This window comes from Phoca vitulina, unplaced genomic scaffold, assembly GCF_004348235.1.
Source record: "Phoca vitulina isolate PV1807 unplaced genomic scaffold, GSC_HSeal_1.0 scaffold19, whole genome shotgun sequence".
NCBI classification, from domain to species: Eukaryota; Metazoa; Chordata; class Mammalia; order Carnivora; family Phocidae; genus Phoca; species Phoca vitulina.
In genome coordinates, this window is record NW_022589722.1 from 28861010 (window position 1) to 28883183 (window position 22174).

Below are 22174 nucleotides of genomic sequence, written 5' to 3' on the forward strand. Positions count from 1 at the left end.
GGGGGGTCCCCTGGGACTGGGGTCTGCAAGCTCCCCCCCCCCCCCCCGCCCCCGACTACAGAAGGGGCTTCCAACCATACTGGTTTTGTGATCTAGCTTTTTTCAGAAGGATTGTTGAAGAACTTTACATCGTAGAGGGATCGAGATTCACCGCATAGCTTTTCTTTTTTTTTATGTAAGCTCTATGCCCAAAACGGGGGTTGAACTCAACGACTCCGCGCCGCGATCAAGAGCCGCATGTTCTACCGACTGAGCCAGCCAGGCGCCCCCACGCCTCATAGCTTTTAACTGCTGCCTAGCGTTCCCTGGATGGATGTAGGATTATGCACTCAGAACTGTGCCCGCGGTGTTAAGTTGCTAGCAGCATTTTAGGGTTTTTAGAAATGCCACGTGATCCCCCCTGTTGGGTTCAGGTTCGTGCTGGCGGATGGTTTTTTTTGGGGGGAGGGGCGGTTATCACTGGGTCTCAGGCCTGCAGGTGCCCTCAGCAGGTGGTAGCACCCTCCCTCCACCACCAGGACCCCGCAGGGGAAGGTGCTGTCCTGACAGGTGCGGGTGGCATATGTCAGGCCATGGGCCCTTTGTGGCTGTTGTCGCTCTGTTTACATGTCGGATCTCTCCAGCCCTCACCCCTGCTAGAGCTGGCTTTCAAGCTGGGCTTTCATCTGGAACAGACCCGAGCCTCTACTGGCTTTCCCTTAGGAAACTGAAACAGCCCTCTTGAGACAAATTCTGGGCACATACTCTCTCTAGAACAATGCTGTTCTTCTGTGGTATCCTTTCTCAAAGGCCCCAGACCCTCAAATACCTGTCTGTGTCCTTGGACGTCCGCAGCGTGTCCATCTCCTCAACCGTGTTTTGGATGCACTGTTGAGAATAACTTGTCTAGACTCGTCCCGAGACACCTGGAGGATGCACACTTACTCTGTGCCTTGGCTTTGTGTCTCCAGTCACCACCCTTTAATGCTGAGAGCAAGTCGTGTGCGCACTCTTGCCTAGACTCTGTGTCCCCGGTGGGCGCCCGTGCATGTCCTGCCGACTGTTGATCCACCTCAGGGACGAACGCTGTCCACCCTGGCCGGGGGGAGCAGGGAGACTCAGCTCTGTCCCTTCTTGGCTTAATCATGAACTTTTCCAAGTGTCTGTCTTAATGAATACCTACCTTGAAGGTTAGGGGTCCAAGATAACGAGAGGGTTCTATCCACTCAGAACAGGCTAATGTGAAGAATTACAGAATTTAAAAAAAATTTTTTTATTGTTATGTTAATCACCATACATTACATCATTAGTTTTAGATGCAGTGTTCCATGATTCATTGTTTGTGCATAACACCCAGTGCTCCACGCAGAACGTGCCCTCTTTAATACCCATCACCAGGCTAACCCACCCTCCCACCCCCCTCCCCAAGAATTACAGAATTTTGTTAAGATCCCGGGATATTCTTGTCAGACAGTGGGTTGAAGTGCTGAGGTCCCTCAGCATCACACAGCTACAAAGTGACAGAGCTGGGGTTTGAGCCTCAGGTCTGTTGGTTCCATGTTCTTCACCATTATTCCGGCCCTAAGGCTGTTTAGTATGGTGTGGGGTAAATTGTGGTGAACGGGGTCACGGAATCCTACCCAGCTATCTCAGGGGAGGGTGTAAACAGTTCCAATGTTGGAATCCACTGTTGTCATAGGAGGGCCTTTGGCTGCAAGGAACTGGGAACTCGGTGAATTGTGATTTGAACGAGTTGGGTTTTATTTTTCTTACACAGTTGGGGTGGCTGTGGCTTGTATTTGGCAAGCGTTCGAGAATGCCGTCAGAGAGCCAGGCTCCGTCCCTCTCTCCTCTGCGTCCTTGGCGTGTTGGTTATCCCTATGTTGAGCACCTTGGTGTCAAAGTGGCTGCTGCAGCTCCAGCCTTCCCTCCTGTGTTGAAGGCAGCAAGGCGGGGGAGAGGAGCTGCCCTGGCTGAGGCTGCTCCCTTTCAACCCCCCCATGTCGGACCTCGGAGACCTCATCGCCCAGAACCGGGTTGCATGCCCACCACCAGCTGCAAGACATGCTGGGAAAGTGAGGGGCAGGAGAGCCACGGTTGGCTTCGATGCACAAGGGCTCAGTCAGTCTGTGTCTCTCTCCCCCAGAGAAGAAATGTCCCACCCAGGACCCCTCTCCAGGAACCTCTCTTGGAGCACCTTCCTGCGGGAGCATGGCCCGGAAGTGCTGGAGGTTCCGGGCACGACTGACCTCATGGAGTACTATGATCCGGGGCCCTCCCCTAACAGGTAGGTCCCAGTAACACCGCGGGCCCCACCCACTCCCATTTCTGGCCGGTGACTCCAGGGTCTGGTTAGAAGAGCAGGCCTTCTGGGCTCCGCAGGCAGGCCTCCAGGGCGGAAAGTCCCCAGGTGTGGTCCTGGAGGCTTGTGCCCCGGGCGCGGCCGCTTCGCTCTGATGTCATCCCACAGAGGCCCTGGGCGTCCAGCACATTCCCAGGATGGACTTAAACCTGTGGCTTTAGGACCGGGTGTCTCCTGGCCCTCACTGACCATGATCACCTCATCAAGGCCTCTTGATGAGATGGTTCTGATTTAGGAAATCAGAAGTAGCCCGAGGAAGCCCCTTCGCACAGAACGCCTGGCCGGGGCTGCCGGGGCGGTGAAGACGGGATCTTCCCGGGACCGGCCCCAGGGTTCCAGGTGCTTCCCTTCTGCTTCAGGCCTCAGGATTCTTAGTCATTAGGTCATTAGCCCTGGGCATTGGGGCTGGCTGGGATTTTAGAGCTGGAGGGACCTGAAAATCTGCCTCTTGCCCTGTCCCTGCTCCACTTGGAGAGGACAATAGGGGACGGTCAGCCTGGGGCAGTGTTTTCCTGAGGCCCCAGGGGGTATTGGGATAGAGGTGGGACCTCAACCCCCCACCTGGACTGCCAGCCAGACCTCCCCAGCCTCCCATCTGGGCTTCCGGCACCCCTCAAATAGAGAGCATGGACCCCAGGGAGACTGGGCAGGTGGCTGGGGCTGAGCTGGGAGCCACTGGGAGGGCCTGTCTGCCTGGAAATTCCCAGATGGAATGTGGGCAAACCCCTGAGAGCAGGGCTGAAGCCAGCCCGGAGGGAGGGGCGGGTGTTGGACCTGGAGCTCAGGAGCGAGTGCCTCGACCTCCTTCCATCCAGGACTCGGGTCAGTGAGTGGCGGGCGCTGGCCAGCCCCTCCTTTCTGAAAGGGGTGATGACAGCAGGTGGGTTCAGAATTGGGGAGCAGGGAACAGGTCCTAGAATCTAACCCAAGGAGGAGGGTAAATCTAGACCCTGTGGGAAGCCAGTCCCAGATCCGGGGGGTTCAGGAGAGCCCCAACCTGCCCAGCCCCACTGCCCACCTTTCCCGGTGAACCCCCCGGTGGGTGGCCTCTCCCGGAATCCTCCAGCCTTCAGTTTTCCTTGGAGGGGAGGGGAAGGCTGTAACAGGGAGGCCAGCCTGCTGTTCGCACGAGCCCTAAATGTCTCTGCCCTCCCACAGAGGGGCCCGCACTGCAGGGAACCCACCCGGGGATGGGACCTCGCTGGTCTTTTCTGAACCAAAGTGGGAGCCAGAGGAGGGGTGTGCGAAGGTTCCCACCTCGCTCTGTGTCACCACTTGCCTCCCAGAAACCTGGGGCCCGATTGGCCAGGTTGGCCTGGGTATGTGGGGGTCACCGCACAGCCACACCCCTAACTGCCCGTGCCCTCCCCACAGCACCAACCCCGACGATGTGGCCATGCGGCTGGCCTTCATCGGGGACGAGATGGAAGTGAGATGGATGCTCCCCCGCTTTGGCGAGCTGCCCGGGACGGCCATGTACAGGTGGGCGGCCCCCCAGGCCCTGGGAGGAGACAGCTCGCCTCCCAGGCAGCTGTGCACCCCCCGCTAGGAGTCCCCAGCCCCTGCACCTGGGCAGCAAAGCAGAACCCAAGTGCCTCTCTCTGCTGCTTCATCAAGCCAAGAGTGAACTTTCCCAAGAGGGTCTTGACTTAAAATGCTGACAGGAAACGGTGAGCTCAGCGGAGCTGTGTGTCCTGCTTGGAGGCCTCTGTCCTGAGCACGCTGTACTTTCATGGTTTGCCGGCATTTCTGTGGGTTCTCAGATGCTCCCAGAATTTCTCAAGGTGGGGGATGTAAAACCTTTACCCTAGAGACCACAGCGATTGTGGTCTCTTGGTCCCCAGAGAGACAGCCTTCTGTTGGGGTGCCCAGGCCTCTGTCAGAGCAAAGATCCTCTGGAGGGACGACCTGCCTCCGTGGGCCTGTGGGCAGTGGAGCCTTTTCCACGTGGCCAGCTCCAGAACCCAAGACCAAACCCCCAGTGGGCTGGTGGGCGGTGGAAGGAAACAGGAAATCAGATGAATTTGGGACCAGAAATGGCCCATGGAGAGAGACCCTCATTGACGGAGCCACCAGAGAAGGGGGCTAGAGTGGCACTGGGTAGGAGGGGACACGGCCCTCTTCTCCCCACAGGGGTCCCCTAAAGTAAAGGCCACCCCTGCCCCTGTTCCTGCAGTAATGGCCCTGCTGCCCCTCCCCTCTGTCTTACAGCTTGGCTTTTACCTACAACCAGACAGGCCTGAGAGGTGTTCTTAGAAGTTTCATGGATGGTCTCAGTAACCTCAGGGAGAGCATACGCATCTGGAGCTTCCTGACCTTCCGGAACAGGGTAAATAAACCTTGAGATGTCGTGACCTTGCCTTACCCCCCTGCACATGGTAACTGCAGCTACGGAGCAGCCCCCCCATAGGGCGTAGCCTGTGGATGCCGCAGACCCCACCACTCCCTGTTGTCTTGCCTTGCCTGCTTCCCTGCTTCTACTGGTCTTTGGCTTTGAGACCCCTGGTTTATGGACTCCAAGCTTGAAATCTTGCATGTGTTTGCCTGCGTGCACGCCTGTGCTCATGCTCTTCCGTCCGCCAGGAGGGCCTTCCTCTGGCGGACGTGCCCGCTCCGCCCTCCTCTGCCCAGCAGGTGCCTCTTCTCCTGACCGCTCCTCCTTCCTCCCTCCGTCGGCACCGGGAGGGTCCCTCACGCCGGCTCATCCTCCCACCTGTACCCAGCCGACTGGCAGCTTCTCCTCCTCTGTCGGTCGTGTCCTCAGCTGTTTCCCCACCGCGCCTGTGCCCGTCTTCCTGGTTTTTGTCCCAGACCGGTCCCGTGTGCAGATGCTCCCATGTCCCCACCTTCCCTGCCGCGTTCTTCAGCACCCCCGCTCTCGGCCGCGCAGGCTCTCCCCTGGTCCACAGGCATGGGAGGCTCTGCAGACGGAGCGCGCCCGGCTGGAGGGCCTCACCTGTCCCCCCCTTCGTCCCACAGGTGCCCCCCAACCCAGGGCGCGGGCTGGTGCTGTCCCTGCTGCTGCTGCTGGTGCTGCTGCTAGGCTGGGGGCCCCAGCTCCAGTGACCCAGCCGCTGCGGGGGCGGGGGCGGGGCTGGCCCCCCGACCTCCACCCTGGAGGTGTCCTTGTTGGTTTTGTTGTCTTTTTAACTGTTTTCTGATGATCCCTTTTTTATATTTAAACTCTGAGTGCTGGGACACTACTGAGGTTTCATACTAGTTTTTTTCTTTCCCTTTTTGTAAGAGAAATGAATTCATTATACCTCTGGGGTCGTTACTGGTTAACTGCCCGGGGGCCTGCTCTCCTGGCCCCAACCCACCATGCGGTGGCCTGTCCCGGGAAGGAGGGGGTCTCGTGAGGGGAGGGGGGAGTGCTGGCCACACCCCCGTGTCTGTGATGCCCGGGACAAAGAGAGAATCTGCTGGAAGAGATTCTGAGGGGTGAGGAGAGCTCAATAAAATGTTGGTTTCCAGCTGGTCTCTGGTCCTCTCTGGGGGTTTGCCGCGTGGGCTCCATCTTGCCCCTGGCGGCAGAATCAAGGGGGAGCGGAGAGTAAGGGCGGGGCGTGGGCCTAGCCACCTGTGTGTGACCTCACACCTGCAGGCTCTTTCCTGCACCTGCTGTCATGAAGTGTGGCCCAACACAATCAGGTTTACTCCTGCTCTTGTCATGCCTGGTGCCTGAAATCTACCATTAGGGATTATTTCCTTTGGCCTGTCAGTCTCTTATAATTGGGCTGCCTGCCCTCCCCACATGGGCTCATCCAGCGCTCCCTGCTGGAGCAGTGCAGCCTGTGGGGCTACTCACACAGGTGTGCTGGGGAGAAGGGGCTGGACAAGGGGCACCCACCATGTGGGCTCAGCCTGCCGCAGTCCTGGGCCTAGTGCTGTTTCCAGACCGTGTTAGGCGCTCTCTCCAGAACTTGAGCTCTGACTCCACCCCCCCACCCCCCCGCTCCACAGTCCCCGCTATCTCAAATGCCAACCCTGGGCTGGGGTGAGCCCCCCATCTTCTGCAGCCTCCTCTTCCTGTCCCCTTCAGGTCCTGGATCTGGAGAGCCTTCCTTGCCCACTCCCAGCTGCCCCCTCCGACCCTCATGACTGAAGGGACCCTCCCAGCCACCACCGGGCTTTCTGTGTCACAGCTCTCCAGGGTCTGGCCCTTCACAGCCTGACTTCCCACCTCCTTTCCTGTAAATGGTCCCTTGGGGCTGTGTCAGGCCCTCCCAAAACCTCACAGGCAAGCCCAGAGTCTGCCAATTCCCAGGTCCTTGCTGGGAATGTTCCATCCTGACATCCTGCTCCACCCAAAGGACACTCCACCCCTGGACGGATACACACCAAGTTCATAGACCTGGAAGTGACCCAGGGCTTTCCCTGTGTAGCTGCATTGACCCCGGGGCCCTGCGGATCCACTGGAGAATCAGTTAACTAGGGATGTGGCGAGGCCAAACCCAGAGGCACCTCTTCTAGGAAGTCCTCCCGAACCACCTAGCACCAGCTTGCTCCTAAGCTCTTGGGACAAAACTGCCCACCCAGCCGTGTACCCACCTGAGAGGTTCCCTGTGGCCAGGGCTGCCTGTAGCTTCCCGAGGAGCTTGGGCTTCTTCAGAGAGAGGAGGGAGTGCACATGGCTGTTTGTGGAGCCCCCAGATGCAGCCGATGCAGTGGCTCTTCCCTGCAGGGATTTGGGGACCCCCTCCCCAGGTGTTCTAGGGTTTGCAACATTCTTCCCACCCATGGATGTCAGCAGAGCCCCTACTGCGCTAGGCTTGGGCACGGGTTCTGGGGTTGTGGTGAAGACATGGTCCCTCAAATTACACATTCTCTTTAAAAAGCACACAAAGACGCTAAGGATTGGGGCTGTGTTCTGAGGGCAATAAAGGACTAAGAAAATGGGGCTGGGGTGGATGAGACCCAGAAGATACTGGCTGTGGAGAAAACGAAGGCGTCACCCAGCGAGGAGCAGCACATACAAAGGCCCTGGGGTGGCTTGGGCCGGTGTCTGACTTGCTGTCTTGTCAGTTCATGCCAACCCTGGGGCCGAGAGGAGCTTGCCACGGCTTCTGCACCCCCACACGAAGTGGACGCGGCTGCATCTGGAGCCGGCATTTCACTCGTCTGCTCAAGACAGCCCAGCCTACAAGTGGGAAACTGAGGCCCAGAGAAGGAAGGGGCTTGACCAGAGCGGCACCGGGATCCTCTGATCCCAACCAGATTGGGGTCTTCTGCCCACTGATGCCGTCTAGTCCAGCCTGCAGGGGGTGGTGAGACGCTGAGGCCCAGATGAGGAAGGGGTGGTGGTCAAACCCGGTCTGGCTGACCCGTGTGGCAACTTCCACAAGTTGCAAACAGATGCTTAGCAACAGTGATACGAGAAATCACTTGTCCAACCCCAAAAAGGAAGGACTGGAGGCCTAGCCCTACTAGGAAGGGGGGCAGGGGTGACATGGTTACCCTTCGGCCTCAGGATCCCTAGAGAATCGCCCCACAGTGCTCCCATCTCCCAGGGCACCCCTGCAGCGGGTCCCAGGGCCACTGCCACAGGGTGGACGCAGACTGCTATTCCACGGGGTGCCTGGGGTGGAGGCCCCTGGAAACAGTGAAGCACCTTCCCAGAGGAGGTGACAAGGCTGCAGGGGTGTGAGGGGCCCTGTCTTAGTGCTGTTTCTGAGGCTTTTGGTCAAGGCCCTTGGTCCAGTCAAGGTTTCTGGGGATGAGGCCAGATCTGATTCTCTTAGGATGTGCCCAGGGAAGCCTGTTCCTGCCAAGCAGGGAAGCAGCACCCAATTCCAGGAGGACCGAGGGAGGCAAGCTGCTGGAAAGAGAAACGAGGAACAGGCCCAGGGTCTCCACGGGCACGGGACACAAACGTGGTGGCAGCTGTGCCCACCTCGGGCCAGCACCGTGGGGCCAACAAGGGCACGCGGTGTTCTCAAGGGGGCGCACACTGGCCCAGATCCTGCCAAGGAGCAGGACGTAGGATCCACCCCAGACCCTGAGCTCCCCCCCAGAACTCCCCTCCCCACCCTATGCTGCTGTCACTCATCCAGACTCAGTCTGCAGGGGTGGGGCAGGGCAAGGGCCCATCCACCCAGCCCAGGGCTCCCGTCGTGGAGGTGAGCACTTCCTGCCCGCACCTTTGGGTTCCCCCTACTGGGCAGCCCCTGCAGTGTAGCCAGAGACTTTGCCAGCTTTCTGGAACCTTCCTTAAGGCAGCACCATATGCCCTTTGATTGCTGTTCCTTCTCCCTCCTGTGGCTTGGAGTCTGGCTGGATCCTGAGGAAAAGGGCCGTGCCCAGAGAAGCAGGAAGGCCTGCCATGCGGGAACGCTCCCCCTCCGCCGCTTCTCCAGCTCCCTTATGTGGGACTGTGCTGCTCAGAGCGGAGTGAGAGCACCACCCCATCCTGCCTGCAGCAGCCCCAGAGAGCGCAGGCCTGGCCTGGCCAGTCTCCCAGGGCGGCCGCTACCACAGCGCTCGGGGGAGGGTTCGGACGGACTCCGCACTCTTTAAAAATAATAGCAAGTTTCGGGCAACCCTCTCGGGTCCCCTCCCTCTTTGGGAGCTTTGTACTATTGCTCCATGAACTCTGCTGCCCACCAAAAATAGTAACAGCAAGGTTCTTTGTGAATGTTTGAAAATTTCTAAGATGGGAGTTTTAAGAGATCCTCACTGAACTCCAGAGACCACTCAAACTCAGGCGGTGGGGAAGATCGGGTTCCGTGGTCCTCTTCGCAGGGGCTCTCAGCCGGTGCTGCGGACACACGCGGGTAGGTGCGGGTCACCAGGTCTGGAAGGGTCACTGGTACAGAGCGGCCGGGAGCCAGGACAGCGGCCCACATCATGAGCCAGTTCTGCCCAGAGGCTGACGGGGCCCCTGCTGAGAAACCCTGCGGGATTAAAAACGAGAAACCTACCCGGGATTTGACGGGTGTCTACACAGACATTTACAGACAAATGCAGAGATCCCGAACCTGGATGGGTTTCCCACTATCACCGATGAAGGAAAAAGCCACCGAGGAGCTAAGAATGACTCCTATTTAGTATCAGCGCAGGAGTGGCGTCCACCGAGAGCCTGCGCTCTGCTACGGTGTGGAGAGGGCAGAGAAGCGCTAGGGGGGTGGCCTGTGCCACGGGAGGTCACCGACACAGAGTAGACACTTAGCGTTCACTGTCTGCAGGGATGCCTGGGGGCGGGGGAGGAAACAGGGCCCTCAGCCGGCCTCCCCAGACCCTTCCCGCCTGGCTACGGACTCTCTTCCCCACCAGGGCAGAGGCCACTTGCTTACAGGTAGACAGCAGGTGCTCAATACCAACTGTTGGGTAGATAAACAAATGTGGGACCGAGTCTCCCAGCTATGGAGAGTGGGGTGCACAGGATGGCTGCCCAGGCCGCTTGTGTCTGAAAGCCCTTTGCTTTCCGTGATGAAAGGGCTGAGATTCTGGCTGTGGGTGGAGTGACAGGCCACGGGCCGCAGAGCCACCAGAGCCGAGGGGTGTGAGGTCTGCCTCCGGGCAGACTCTTCTGGCCTGGCTGCAGCTTCCCCCCCAGCCTTGGAATAGACCTGGGGGAGAAACGGACCTTGGCAGGTAAAGAAATACTCACTTCTAGTGCTTTTTATGTGGCCTTCAAACCACTTTGCAAACACTGCCTCCCAGTCACTTGGAGGAGGAAGCCTAGGGACAGGCAGGGCAGGTCCAGGCCCGCTGCAGCCCCTCCTGGGTCCCCTTCTCCCTCCCAAGCTGCGCCCCCGCCGCCCCGGGCACCAGCAGATCCGCCGGGGGGCCTGGTCTAAGTCCCGTCGTCGTCCAGCACCTCCACGTGCCTGTAGGACTTCCAAGCCTGCAGGTTACAGCTCTTCAGGATGGTTCCGAGCTGATTCCCAGGGCCCACTTCAAAAGTCTGGGGGAACTCCGTGCCTTTCTTCCTCTCGTATATGGCATGCATCGTCTGCTCCCACTTCACCGGGGAGACCACCTGCCGCACCAGCAGTTTCTGGACGTGTTTGGGATGCATGTATCTATTCCCATCGACGTTCGAGTGGACGGAAACCAGAGGCTTCTTGACGCCAATCGACTTCAGAACTTGTGCCAGGGGCTCCAAGGCTGGCTCCATGAGGCGGGTATGGAAACCCCCGCTAACGGGCAGCATCTTGGTGCGTCTGAAGTGATACTTGGAGGAATTCTTCTGGAGGAACTGCAGCGCCTGGACGAAAAAGGGAGGAAGTTTAAGCCAAGGACATCTTAGGGGAAGAAACAGTGAGGCGGCCAGCACTGGTGCATAGGAATGCTTCATCCTGCAGACAGCTGTAAGGACAGGCTCACTTCACCTCTTCGTTCCAGTACAGATCAGTCGTGTAGGCGGTGACCCCGAAGTCCTCCTCTGGGGCTGTGACCACTCACACAGCCCTGCTGGGCAGGCAGCCACGGTGGGGCTGAAAGAGATCGAGGCTGGGGAGCGTGGTCCACCCCAGCGCCTCATTCACTGGCCTGGGGGCGCTGGGCAGATCGCTCAACCTCTCAACTTCTGTCATCCACAAAATGAGCACAATTTCAGCTGCTTCAAAAGGTTGCTGGGAAGCGATCAGATGGGAGGTGTGAAAGGGTCTGACAACATGAGAACGCACTACCTAGTGTGAGTTTGCAATTATAAGCTGGCTACCCTTCACAATTTTTAATAAGCCTATCTTCTTATTACTCCATAACCCTCAAGATAAAAATTCCGGGGGCGCCTGGGTGGCTCAGTCGTTAAGTGACTGCCTTCGGCTCAGGTCATGATCCCAGGGTCCTGGGGTCGAGCCCCGCATCGGGCTCCCTGCTCATTGGGAAGCCTGCTTCTCCTTCTCCCACTCCCCCTGCTTGTGTTCCCTCTCTCACTGTGTCTCTCTCTGTGAAATAAATAAATTTAAAAAATCTTAAAAAAAAAAATAAATAAAAATAAAAAAATAAAAAATAAAAAAAATTCCGGGGGTGCCTGGGTGGCTCAGTCGTTAAGCGTCTGCCTTCGGCTCAGGTCATGATCCCGGCGTCCTGGGATCGAGCCCCATGTCGGGCTCCCTGCTCCGCGGGAAGCCTGCTTCTCCCTCTCCCACTCTGCCTGCTTGTGTTCCCTCTCTTGCTGTGTCTCTCTCTGCCAAATAAATAAATAAAATCTTTAAAAAATAAAATAAAAAATAAAAACAGTAGATATTCTTAAGAGACCCTAGGCCTCAGGACACAGCCCGGGGCCTGCCACCCTGATGGTCCTCCCCTGGGCTCTGCCGAAGGGCTTCCTGTGTGCTAAACTGTCTGTCACCGGTCTCTCTGGCCCCGTCTCTGGCCTGCCACCATCCTGCCACCATCCGTCCTGGGCCGGGAGTCTGCCGGCGTCCCACATAGGCTGCTGCAGCTGCCTGAGCGCCGGCGAGAGCCAAGTGCAGCCGAGCTCAGCACAGCGAAGCAAACTGTGACGGAAGTGGGACCCCAGCTGTGGGAAGCACTGAGGGGCCCGGCTGCCTGTCACTGCAGCAGGGTCCAGCCTGTCCTGGAGCCACCGTCCTCCAGCCCCATCTCGCCGAGGGGCACCCAGGAGCCCCCCTGCACACCGGCCTCTGGACCCTTCCCGCCGAGCCTGGGCTGTCTGGTCAGTGGCGTCTGCACGGATGGCTACTCATTTCAGCATCTCACAGTGCTTTCCACGTAAGGCCTCTGGACTCATCCAGCTCGCGTCCCAGGCTGGGGCCACAGGAGTCAAGGCCACAGCCTCAGGGCCCAGGAGGCAGAGGCCAAGGGGTTTTTGTCCATCAGTGGTTGCAAACGGACTCGCCTGCTCAGGAAAGCCCTGCCCTCACCTGAGCTCTTTGCTTTGGCACCAAAAGGCTAACGCCGGGAATCCGAGGAGTCGTCAGCCCGCGTACCCAACTGTCTGGGAGCTGCCCAAGGAGACGCCAGCCCTGGTTTGGGGCCCCTCCCCACCCACTTCGGGGCCGTTCCAAGGCTGTTAATGGGAACGAGCAACCAGTTCCACGATCCACGTGGGGCCACTGTCACCCATCCTATGCCCTCAGAACTGTCACAGGAGAGACTCTCACTGGTTCCGAGCAGATTCACAGACTCCTGGCATACCGGCAAGGCCTCTCGGGGGATGGCAGACTGAGCGCAGTCGAGTGGAGGAAGAAGGTTCCAGAATGAGACAGACTGGCGCTCCGTTCTGCCTCCACCATCCCTAAGCACTGGCCTCTCCCTCTGCCTCAGCTTCCTCGTGTGTTAAGCACGCGGAGGACTCCCTTCTGGGGAACACAGGCTGGCTGCAAGGCCTACACGACACGAGTTGTGTAGACACGGGCCCTGCAGCTGCAGCCCCTGTGTGGCATCCGGCGTGGACTCAGCAACCCGGGGCCAGGCCCTCGGTGCCCAGCTGCACTTTGCCATCGGCTGCTCGCTGCCTCCCTGTTGGGGACACCGTCTTCCCGGCAAATGTACCCCCCACGCACCGCTCCTGGTGTCACCTCCTCAGGCCTCCTGGCAGCCAGCCTGACCCTTACTGTGCCCCAAACCCGCAGTCACCCGTTCCCGGCTTATCAGTCCAGGTACCTACCCTCAGTGCTTGTTACAGAGGAGCTGCTTGAGAAATGTCTAGGGAAGCAGTGAATGGAAGGAAGGACAGAAGGAAAGAAAATGAACTTGGGGTAAAAACAGATACCTAAAAGGCACAGTGGGGCGGAGTAACCTAGCAGGAATGGCTTCTCCTCTCGCTAAGGAAGCAAACAGATCAGAGGTGAGAACCCCAGAATTTACTACAGGAAGGCTCTGGGGATCATCTGGTCCAACCCCTTTACCTAGGTGGGCTAGGTGATTTGCTCAAGGTCCTCGTCTATGCATGGTGGAGTGGGGACAGCATCCCAGCCTCTTGCCTCCCTCTGCAGTGCTCACGCCACCTCCCGCCGCCGCCCTGTCACTCTGCCCCCCGCTTGCCCTCAAATACTTCCCAGAGACCATGGCTTGGCAGAGCACCCATCACACCATCGTGGGCCTCCCTAGCGTGGGTGGGACAATTCTAACCTTCTGTATGGGCTGGGGTCTAGGAAGGCTGTTCCCATCAGTACCAACCTCCAGGTGTCCTGAGATCACCCTGCAATCAGGAAAGAGGTAGTTGGCCACCTCACACACGGGGTTCTCTATGCCCAAAGTCTTGCAGTGTTCCCGGGCTTCTAAACAGGCGAAGGTGAACTTGGACTGAGGCTGGCCGAGGACAGACAACATCCCGCTGGGGACAGCTTCCGAGGCTTCCTGCATGGCCTCGGCTCGGACTTTCACCGCATACAAACCTATCCAGAGAGAAGCGCATTTGGAACGATCAGGGCACGTGATGAAGGGGGGAAGCCCAGACCTGCGAGACAAAGCGCGAGTTCACCCAGCGTGTTGGAGACGCTGACGCTGGTAGTTAGCAGCAGTCCCCAAGGCCACAGTTCTTCGTATCTCTATCCACTACACAGAGATGGCACCACCACCATGAGAGGTGGGTGCTGTCCTTGGCACCATACAAACGAAACCACGGAGCTCCCAGCCTTAAAGCTGGCTTGCTGTAGGATGCGGTTCTTAACCAGGGGTGATTTTGCCTTGGGGCAGGGTCTGGGAACACTTGTGATTGTCACAACAGCGGAGTGTGCGCGTGGGGGGCGTACGCGCGCATGTTACTGGCATCTGGTGGGCAGAAGTCAGGGATCCTGCTCCACATCCTACAATGCATGGCCCCACCCAAATCAAGTTGTTATCTGGTCCAAAACGTCCACAGTGCTGCTGGTGAGAAACCCTGGTGCAGGGAGCAAGTGCAAAGGAGCAGACTTGGAGCTACATACACTGTTTTGGGCAAGTCATGACCTTTCAGGTTCAAATTTTCAGTTAGTAAAATGAGGATAATACTATCTCATCTGCCTGGATTGTTGTGACAACTGCGCATCAGAATTTCAATAACAGGATTCTCATAAATCAAGTTTAGTGCCCTCACTCGGAGCTGGAGGAGCTGACATTGCCAAGACAAATGAAGCTCCTGGTTCAGGGCGGCTCAAGTTCAAGGCGAGAGGACAGGCAGGCAGCCCGTGATCGTGATGTAAGAATGGCCTGTGACGACTGGACATCCGTCACCCTGGTCCTGGGTCTGCTCCCTGGGGGAGGGGATGACCGGACCAAGGAGAGGTTAAGGGACTAGTCCAGGGTTTCCTGGGACCACAGAGAGGGTCTGAGGAGCACACCCTGCACCCTTCCTAGCACATCTTCCTTCCCTCAGCACCTACATACGTCTGTACTGGACTGTTGGCCCCTTACACAGGTAGGGAGCAGACTGTGGAGCAAATACAATGAGAGCCTGAGGTAGCAAGTAGCAAAGAACCCACAGGAAAGTGGAGAGGGCACGTGGAAGTCCTCCCACACAGGTATTAAAGAACTATGCAAAACGTCAAGTGAAAAAACACAGGATATACATAGGCCATAACTCTGCAAATTATGTGCACAGAAAACCTATGTGTGTATAAAATAGTTTTATTAGGGGTGCCTGGGTGGCTCAGTTGTTAGGTGTCTGCCTTTGGTTCAGGTCATGATCCCAGGGTCCTGGGATCGAGCCCCGCATTGGGCTCCCTGCTCCGTGGGAGGCCTGCTTTTCCCTCTCCCACTCCCCCTGCTTGTGTTCCCTCTCTCACCATGTCTCTCCCTGACAAATAAATAAATAAAATCTTAAAAAAAAAAATAAAAGTCTTATTAGGAGGTGTGAATATGCAACATTTTTTATCGTTTCCTTAACTGTGCTATAATGCTGTTTCTTAAAACACTGAAGTAAAAGTCACGTAAAATATAACGAGTTTCAAGTGTTTAGTTCAGTGGTATTCGTTGTATTCAGAATGTTGTGCAACCACCAGCTCGCTCTAGTTTCAAAACTTTCTATCCCTCCATAAAATACCCCGTATCTGCCAAGTAATCACTCCCCATTCCTCCTTTCCTCTGGCCTCCGCCCCCATAATCTCTAATCTATTGTCTCTGTGGATTTGCATATTCTGGATATTTCACATAAAAGGGATCGCTTCTTTCAATGAGCATGCTTTTGAGGCTCATCCATGTTGTAGCATGTATCAGCACTTCCTCCCTTGTTACGGCTGAAGAATATTCCATTGCATGGACAGAGTGCAATCTGTTTATCCACTCATCTGATGAGAGACATCTGGATTGCTTCCATCTTTGGGCTATTCTGTATAATGCTGTTATGAACATTTGTGTACAGGATTTTCCTGCGTGGACATAGGTTTTCATTTCGTAGGTATATCCCTACAGGCAAAACCACTGGGCCATACCGTAATTCTACGCATACTGTCTTGAGGAACTGTCAAACTGGTTTCCACAGCTGCACCATTTTACATTTCTCACCGGCCATGTCTGAGGGTCCTATTCGTTCACATTCTTGCCAACACTTATTATTTTTAATTTTCAAAATTTTACTATTTTATTATATATTTTTTAATTGAAATCATCCTAGTAGGTATAAGGTGGTATCTCAGTGTGGTTTTGATTTGCATGTCCTTAATGATCAGTGATGTTGAACATCTTTTCACCTGCCTGTTGGCCGTTTCTATTTATCTTCTTTGGAGAAAGGTCTGTTCACATCCTTTGCCCATATTTAACTATAAACAAAACAGTTTAATGGGTTTCACTATGAGCAAAAATCTTAAGTGAAACTGATATGCTCAAGATCGAACATTTACTCCTTTTCATTCCACGACTATCTATTGGCCATCTATCACGTGACAGGCACTGGTGGTGTGGGAGTGGACTGAGAGCACCCAGGACAGCGCCGGGGACAGTCAAGCAAACAGAGCTCAGGAGATTACAAAAAAGAAAGAAAATCCCCAATGAACCCTTCAGGATTAAAAGGGAATCAAGGTGAAGTCTGGTCCTTGGGTCCCAATGTCATTCTCATCCATGTGCTTCCTTATCACCCGAGTCGCTCCAGAATTATTTTTGGCAGTGTCCTTGATCCCCAGTGAGCCCAGCAAGAGAACACCCCGGCACAAAACCAAACCCCTTCCTGTGTACCTTCAGAAAATTCCATGGCTCCAGCAAACACTAGGGCTGCAAATTCTCCCACACTGAATCCGGCAGCAGCAACACAGTTCTCAATAACCTGTGGTGACAGATGCGGGACATGAGGCCGAGGTCTCAGGAGGGGTTCAGTCCAGGGCTCTGCACTGAGAGCCGGCAGGGTGTTCAGAGGCTCAAGGAATCAGGAGCCACTGGCCTGATGCTCTGGCTAGAAGAGTACACACTCTGACAAGCCCTGAACCAGCCCTTTTACTGAGGAGGAACTTTCCTGGCAAGACAAGTTAAAGCCTGCAGGCTGACTCTGGTGAAGCCGTGACTCCGACCCAGGGCTCTGGATCCTCCTGCCTCTCTGCCCTGGAGATGCCTTAGGCCGAGGGAGACGGAGGGAGCTACGCAGAGAAGAGAGTGACTCAGTCACAGAGGGCTGGATTGGATTCTTAGCCTAGGAGAGTTCCCTAACTTCTCCGAGCCTTGGTTGTCCCATCTGTGGGATGGGGTAAGGGCAGGACCTACCTCACAGGGTTACTGAGACGACACCAAGATAATGTCTCTAAAGTGGTTAAGCACAGACCTGGCCGAGGGTAAGGGCTCCATGATTGTTACAACCACCACTTCACTAATTCCGTTATGTGTCCGAGTCTCCTTGCCTCATCCACAAAGTAACTGTATTCACCTCACGAGGTTGTTGTGAGAATGGAGTACAGGGTTCAAAACAGTAGCTTCACACTTACCGTTTTGATATTATCAAATGTTAACAAGAATCAATTCACACCTTCAAGTGAAGTGACATTCTCACACATCATCTTCTTAATGATCCCTCATTTAAGGTCGAAGTTCAATCCTTTTAAAATCATTTAGTAACTAACAAATGACTGAGGATCATTTAAAATCGTTGAGGGGCATTAAGGAGAGCACGTGATGGGATGAGCACAGGGTGTTATATATAACTGCTGAATCACTGAACTCTCAGAAACTAATAATACACTATATGTTAATTAATTGAATTTAAATTTTAAAAAAGTAAAAGAAACACACACACACAAGAAAATAAATAAAAATTTAAAAATCGCAGCCCAGGCTCAGTAGGTGGAACATGCGACCCTTGATCTAGGGGTCGTGAGTTTGAGCCCCATGTTGGGTGTAAAGAATAGTAAAAATAATCATAACCTTTTAAAAATAAATGAAATAAAATCGCAGTCCAGCCGACTCCTCAGCCCCTTTCCCTGCTCTGTTCTCCTTTCTGTAACACCATATTCATCATACTATGTCATTTCTTCTTCATCATCCCCCTCCCCTACATGCAGGCTTGCCTAGGGCCACGGCCCCAGCGCCTACGACAGTGGGAACTCGGGAAGACTCTGCCCAATGCGTCAACGTGGGAGCACCCGGGCCTGGCGGGTGGGAGCCCGGGCCCAGCCCATCCTCCCCGGCGGGCCGCGGGGCGTCGGGCCTCACCGCGGGCTGCAGGTGATGCAGCTTCTCCACGGCGGCCAGCGAAGCCACGAAGACGGCGGGCTGGCAGTGCGCGGTGCGGTCCAGGGCCTCCCGCGGCCCGTGCAGGCTCAGCTCCAGCAGGTCGTAGCCCAGCACGCTGCGGGCGGCGGCGTAGAGCTCGCGGACGCGCGGGTAGCGGAGCAGCCCCCGGCCCATGCCCACCACCTGGCTGCCCTGGCCCGGGAAGAGCAGCACCGAGCACTGGCCCGGCGGCCGCCGCGCCGCCGCCTCCCGCGGGCCTTCCTCCGCGGCCGTGGCGTCTCGCAGCAGCTCCGCCACGTCCACGGCGCGCGGCGGGGGCAGCGGCAAGTCCGCGGCGCCGCGGCGGCAGCCCGCGCCCCAACCCCGGGCCCACGCGGCCCGCGCCACCCGCACGCTCATGGTGAGGTTGCCGCCCGCCGCGCGTTACCGGGGCGACCGAGGCCGAGCGGCGGCGGCGCGGCGCGGCGCGGTCCTTGACGCATTTCCCGCCGGGCGGGCCGCGGCACCCGGGGGCAGGGAAGAAAGGTTCCGCGCGTGCGAGTTCCGCCCCGGAGCCCGCGCGGCTGCGCGCCGGGGGCCTGGAGTGACCCGGGCGCTTAGGGCAACCCGCGCGGGAGCGAGCAAAGCGCAGCCCCGCGCCGCACAGCCGTCCCCCCGCGGGAAGAGCTCCTGAATGAGCGGCGAGCGCGGTGTCCTGCTCGCTGTACCTCGCCTGGGAAGGGGGTCCGAGACGCGTCCACGTTTCTCCTGTTCCGTTTCTCAGCAGCGCTGTGCCGTAAGAGAACAGCTCTCTTTCACAATCTGTCCTGTAAACCGACCAGGCACACGGGAGCATCCGATTCATATCTGCTCCATGGAACAAAGCCCTGGATGTTTGCCAGACATTAGCTTCTTCTTTAATTCCGCACAGCAACGCTATGATGGGTAGGGGCTATCATCCTCCATCCTCGGTCTAAGGCTCAAAGACTTGAGTGACAGGTGGTTAGAGACAGAAGGGGGATCGGAAATGGGGGTTACGGGCTTCTGAGCAGCGGTGTGAGGCAGGGTCAGGGAGAGTCTAACTCTGACCTCACCCCCTCTTGCTCCTCTCTCATTTCCTGCCAGCCTCTTCTACGGCGCCCGGGAGACAGACGGACACACAGACAGACACCCACCCGCACCCGCACGCACACACTCCTCATAATGAGAAAGACCTACGTGGAATTACATCAGCAAATCTACTTCAGTGAGTTTGTCCTAAGACTCAAATGAGCAAAGCCCTAACTCTCAGAACATCCGATGCAGCCTTGCTTTTGACAAGGAAAAAGTGGGAAAAAGCCCTGTATTCGACGAGAGGAGATTCGTTAAATGGGTTACGGCAAATCTATACAACGCTGAGGTCATCAAAGTTACGGAGGAGATTTTCAGGTTAAGACATGAACAGAGCACACACTGCCTCCAGAAGCCCATAAATCCACAGGAAGGGAATCTTATAAAGACCTAAATCCACATGGACGGGGAGAACAGGAAAGAAAAGAACTCCTGGAAGCTGAAAAGCAGGAAGACCAGTATTACTTGACTTAGCTGACTCCAGACAGCCAAATTCCTCTGGACAGTGCGGAAAGCTGACCAACCCTCATTTATACAAGAGCCTTCTCAAAAGCTTAGGGACTGGCAGCACTAGCTGCTTGTAGATCTAAGGGTGAAAGAAGGTTAAAATAAAGAGGACAATTTGAAGGTATCTTTGAAGAACAGATCTTTAGACCCCTCTCTCTAGCCACTGAGTGGTGCCCCTCCCTCATTCTGGCAAACATCTGGGGTTTAACTCTGGAAAGGGCTGGACATGCCAGGGACAGTGGTGAATGTGGGTACTTTGCCAAAACAGGTGGATGCTGAATGCTGAATGAGGAGACCTCCTCTGGTGTTCTGCCCCACTAAGCTCCCAGAAACCCAGAACTAGACCCTTACCCTCCATGCAAGGGACTGAAGGACCTTGGGGACTCTGACCAGTCCAAGAGGAAATCTGAAAGACATTGACAGTCCAGGAAGTTCCCAGACAAATGGCCCCCCAAGTTCCAGCTTACAGTGATGCTAAACCAACAAATACCATCCATAGACTTATTTTCCTCCCTCCTTCTAATCATGAGCAGCCAGGCCAAAATTCCCAAGCATCTGAGGAAAGCCTCTTACAAACAGAAAAAAACAAAACAAAACAAAAAACCCACAACACATAGGATTCAGAGACTATTAGAAGAGCAGAAAATAATTGTTTTAAGAAAACTATCACAGATAGTTGAGAGGTAAGAGAAGATGCTGTATCCATGAAAAGTGAACAGAAAGTTATATTTAAAAAGAACATTTAGAAAGCAAATAAGAATCCCTTGGAAATTAAAAATACTAAAGCAGTGGGGCGCCTGGGTGGCTCCGTCGGTTAAGCATCTGCCTTTGGCTCAGGTCACGTTCCCAGGGTCTTGGAATTGAGCCCCACATCTGGTTCCCTGCTCAGCAGGGAGTCTGCTTCTCCTTCTCCCTCTGCCCCTCCCCCTGCTTGTGTGCGCTCTCTCTCTCTCAAATAAATAAAAAAAATTTTTTAAAAAATTCTAAAGGAAAGCAAGGTCATGTTTAACTCATAAGTCAAGTTAGAGGTGACCTTGGGGTGAAGGGAGGATTCAGAGAGAATACAGGAGACCCCTGGGCCATTGGCAATCTCCTGTTTCTTAACCTGGGGGTGGACACCCAGGTGTTTTTTCATTATTATTTTAAAGTGTACACAGTGTTTTATATACATTTCTGTTTGTATGGAACATTTCACAATTAAGAAAACCAAGGTGGACAAATGTTTGTTACTGTAGAAAGAGGCGTCTGATTTATTGTAAGGGGAGGAAAATTATAAAACCATTTGTAGCATGAAGGCACTCTTGTAAAGGAAGGTGTGATATGCTTAGAAAAAGTCATGCAAACACTCACCGAAATGTGGACTGTGCTTTGCTCTAGGCGATGGGAGAGTAGGTCGCTTTATTTTTTTCCTCTGTGTTTTCCAATTCCTTTGCAATAAATGTGGATTACTCGTGTAATAAAGTAAACACATAAATAAAATAGAAGGATATACTGTACTTGAATCACACCTGGAATTGGGAAGCTGAATGACACACCGGTTAAGAGTGCAGATCCTGGGGTGCCTGGATGGGAATCCTGACTCCATCGCTGACCCGCTGTGTGACCTCAGGATGTTCCTTCACCTCCCTGAGCCTGTGAGGTGGGGTTAATCCTCTGGGGCTTGGGAGGGTGTTTCCATGCCTCCTTCCTGGATCAAGTGAGCCTACAGATAGGCTTTGCTTGTGTTGAATCCTCTAGGGTTCAGCCCAGAGCTGGCCACCCTGAGGGGCTCAATATACATGCCAAATGCTCAAGAGAAGCTCCGTGCTCAGTGCTGTAGAGTTCAGAAGTCACTGCCCACTTAGAATGGGGGTGGCACAGACTTGGGGTTCTGGAAGAGCTTGCTGGCATGACACTGGAGAGCAGTCAGACTTGGACATGTGGAGATGCCCAGGGTGGGGGTGGGGTGGGGGTGCCCTAGACAGGGGCACAGAGGTGGGAAAGGGTGGGGTAGTTAGCTTGACCCCAGTTTGGCAGGGCCTCCAGTGCCAGGGAAAAGGTTTGGACTGGATCCTAAGCAGTGGGAGCCTTGGAGGGTCCTCAGCAGAGGAGTGGAATAGAAAGAACAAGAGGGGAGCTGGGGGCCAACTAGGGGCTGCAGCTGCTGCTCAGAGGAGGGGGACCGTGACTGTTGCCCAGGCTCCGGAGGGGTCTGTGGGGTTGGACAGGAGGGAGGCAGAAGTAACAGGAGGCTTCCAGGCCCAGCAGGCACAGCACCTCCATGTCTGCATCTGCATGCAGACCTCCCGTGTGAATCCCCTCTCAACTGTAGGGTTGTGTGAGCTTCAGGAGGGCAGGGGGCCTCCTGTGTTTGTTCTCAGCCCCTCCTTTTGGCCCTGGCATGCAGCAGATATTTGGGGGCAGAAATTTCCTTGAGCGCCATGTGTAGTAGGGGTGAGGCTGGAGGGAAGCTGCCTTGTCTCCTCCCCACGGATCTTCCGGGGGAGGTGAGTGTGCCACTTGGCCAAGCCACAGGCACCTCGTTGCAGGAAGAAGGTGAGGGCGGGCTGCTTGCTGGGAGGTGTGGCCAGACCGATTTCATCAAGACAGGCAGGCCCAGTGCCTGGGGCCACAATACTTGGAGGGACCCAGGGAAATATTTTAATTTCTTTTAAAATCAGAAGAAGAAGAAACAATTCATCCTGGATTACACTT

General features: G+C 55.6%; 2 protein-coding genes across 3 annotated transcripts in view; one reads left to right on the top strand and one right to left on the bottom strand.

Moving 5' to 3' along the window:
* Positions 1–6253, top strand: part of BIK (BCL2 interacting killer) — a 17665-nt gene extending 11412 nt beyond the window's left edge. Inside the window, exons 2-4 of one of the 2 annotated variants that reach the window (XM_032416938.1) lie at positions 2126–2266; positions 3716–3823; positions 4553–6253. In XM_032416938.1, the coding sequence (XP_032272829.1) occupies positions 2133–2266; positions 3716–3823; positions 4553–4685 (375 nt within the window). In that variant the 5' untranslated portion in view covers positions 2126–2132 and the 3' untranslated portion in view covers positions 4686–6253. Of the gene's footprint in view, positions 1–1436; positions 2267–3715; positions 3824–4552 lie in introns of those variants that run through there. The other variant, XM_032416937.1, reaches the window with a different exon arrangement.
* Positions 6254–6350: 97 nt separating this feature from the next.
* On the bottom strand, positions 6351–18283 carry MCAT (malonyl-CoA-acyl carrier protein transacylase). Its single transcript, XM_032416748.1, has 4 exons — positions 17864–18283; positions 16403–16490; positions 13433–13650; positions 6351–10550 (listed from the first exon to the last, which is right to left on the bottom strand). Exons 1-4 carry the CDS (start codon positions 18281–18283, stop codon positions 10137–10139), a joined length of 1140 nt encoding a protein of 379 aa, XP_032272639.1. The 3' UTR covers positions 6351–10136.
* Between the last annotated feature and the right edge of the window lie 3891 nt (positions 18284–22174).

Excerpts from the sequence above, each read along its gene's own strand:
- MCAT (XM_032416748.1), bottom strand. The coding sequence starts at position 18,283 with ATGAGCGTGCGGGTGGCGCGGGCCGCGTGGGCCCGGGGTTGGGGCGCG. Across the intron at positions 16,491-17,863 it reads TGCATCACCTGCAGCCCGCG|GTTATTGAGAACTGTGTTGC; the intron begins GTGAGGCCCGAC and ends CTGTCACCACAG. Across the intron at positions 10,551-13,432 it reads TGATCTCAGGACACCTGGAG|GCGCTGCAGTTCCTCCAGAA; the intron begins GTTGGTACTGAT and ends TTTTTCGTCCAG.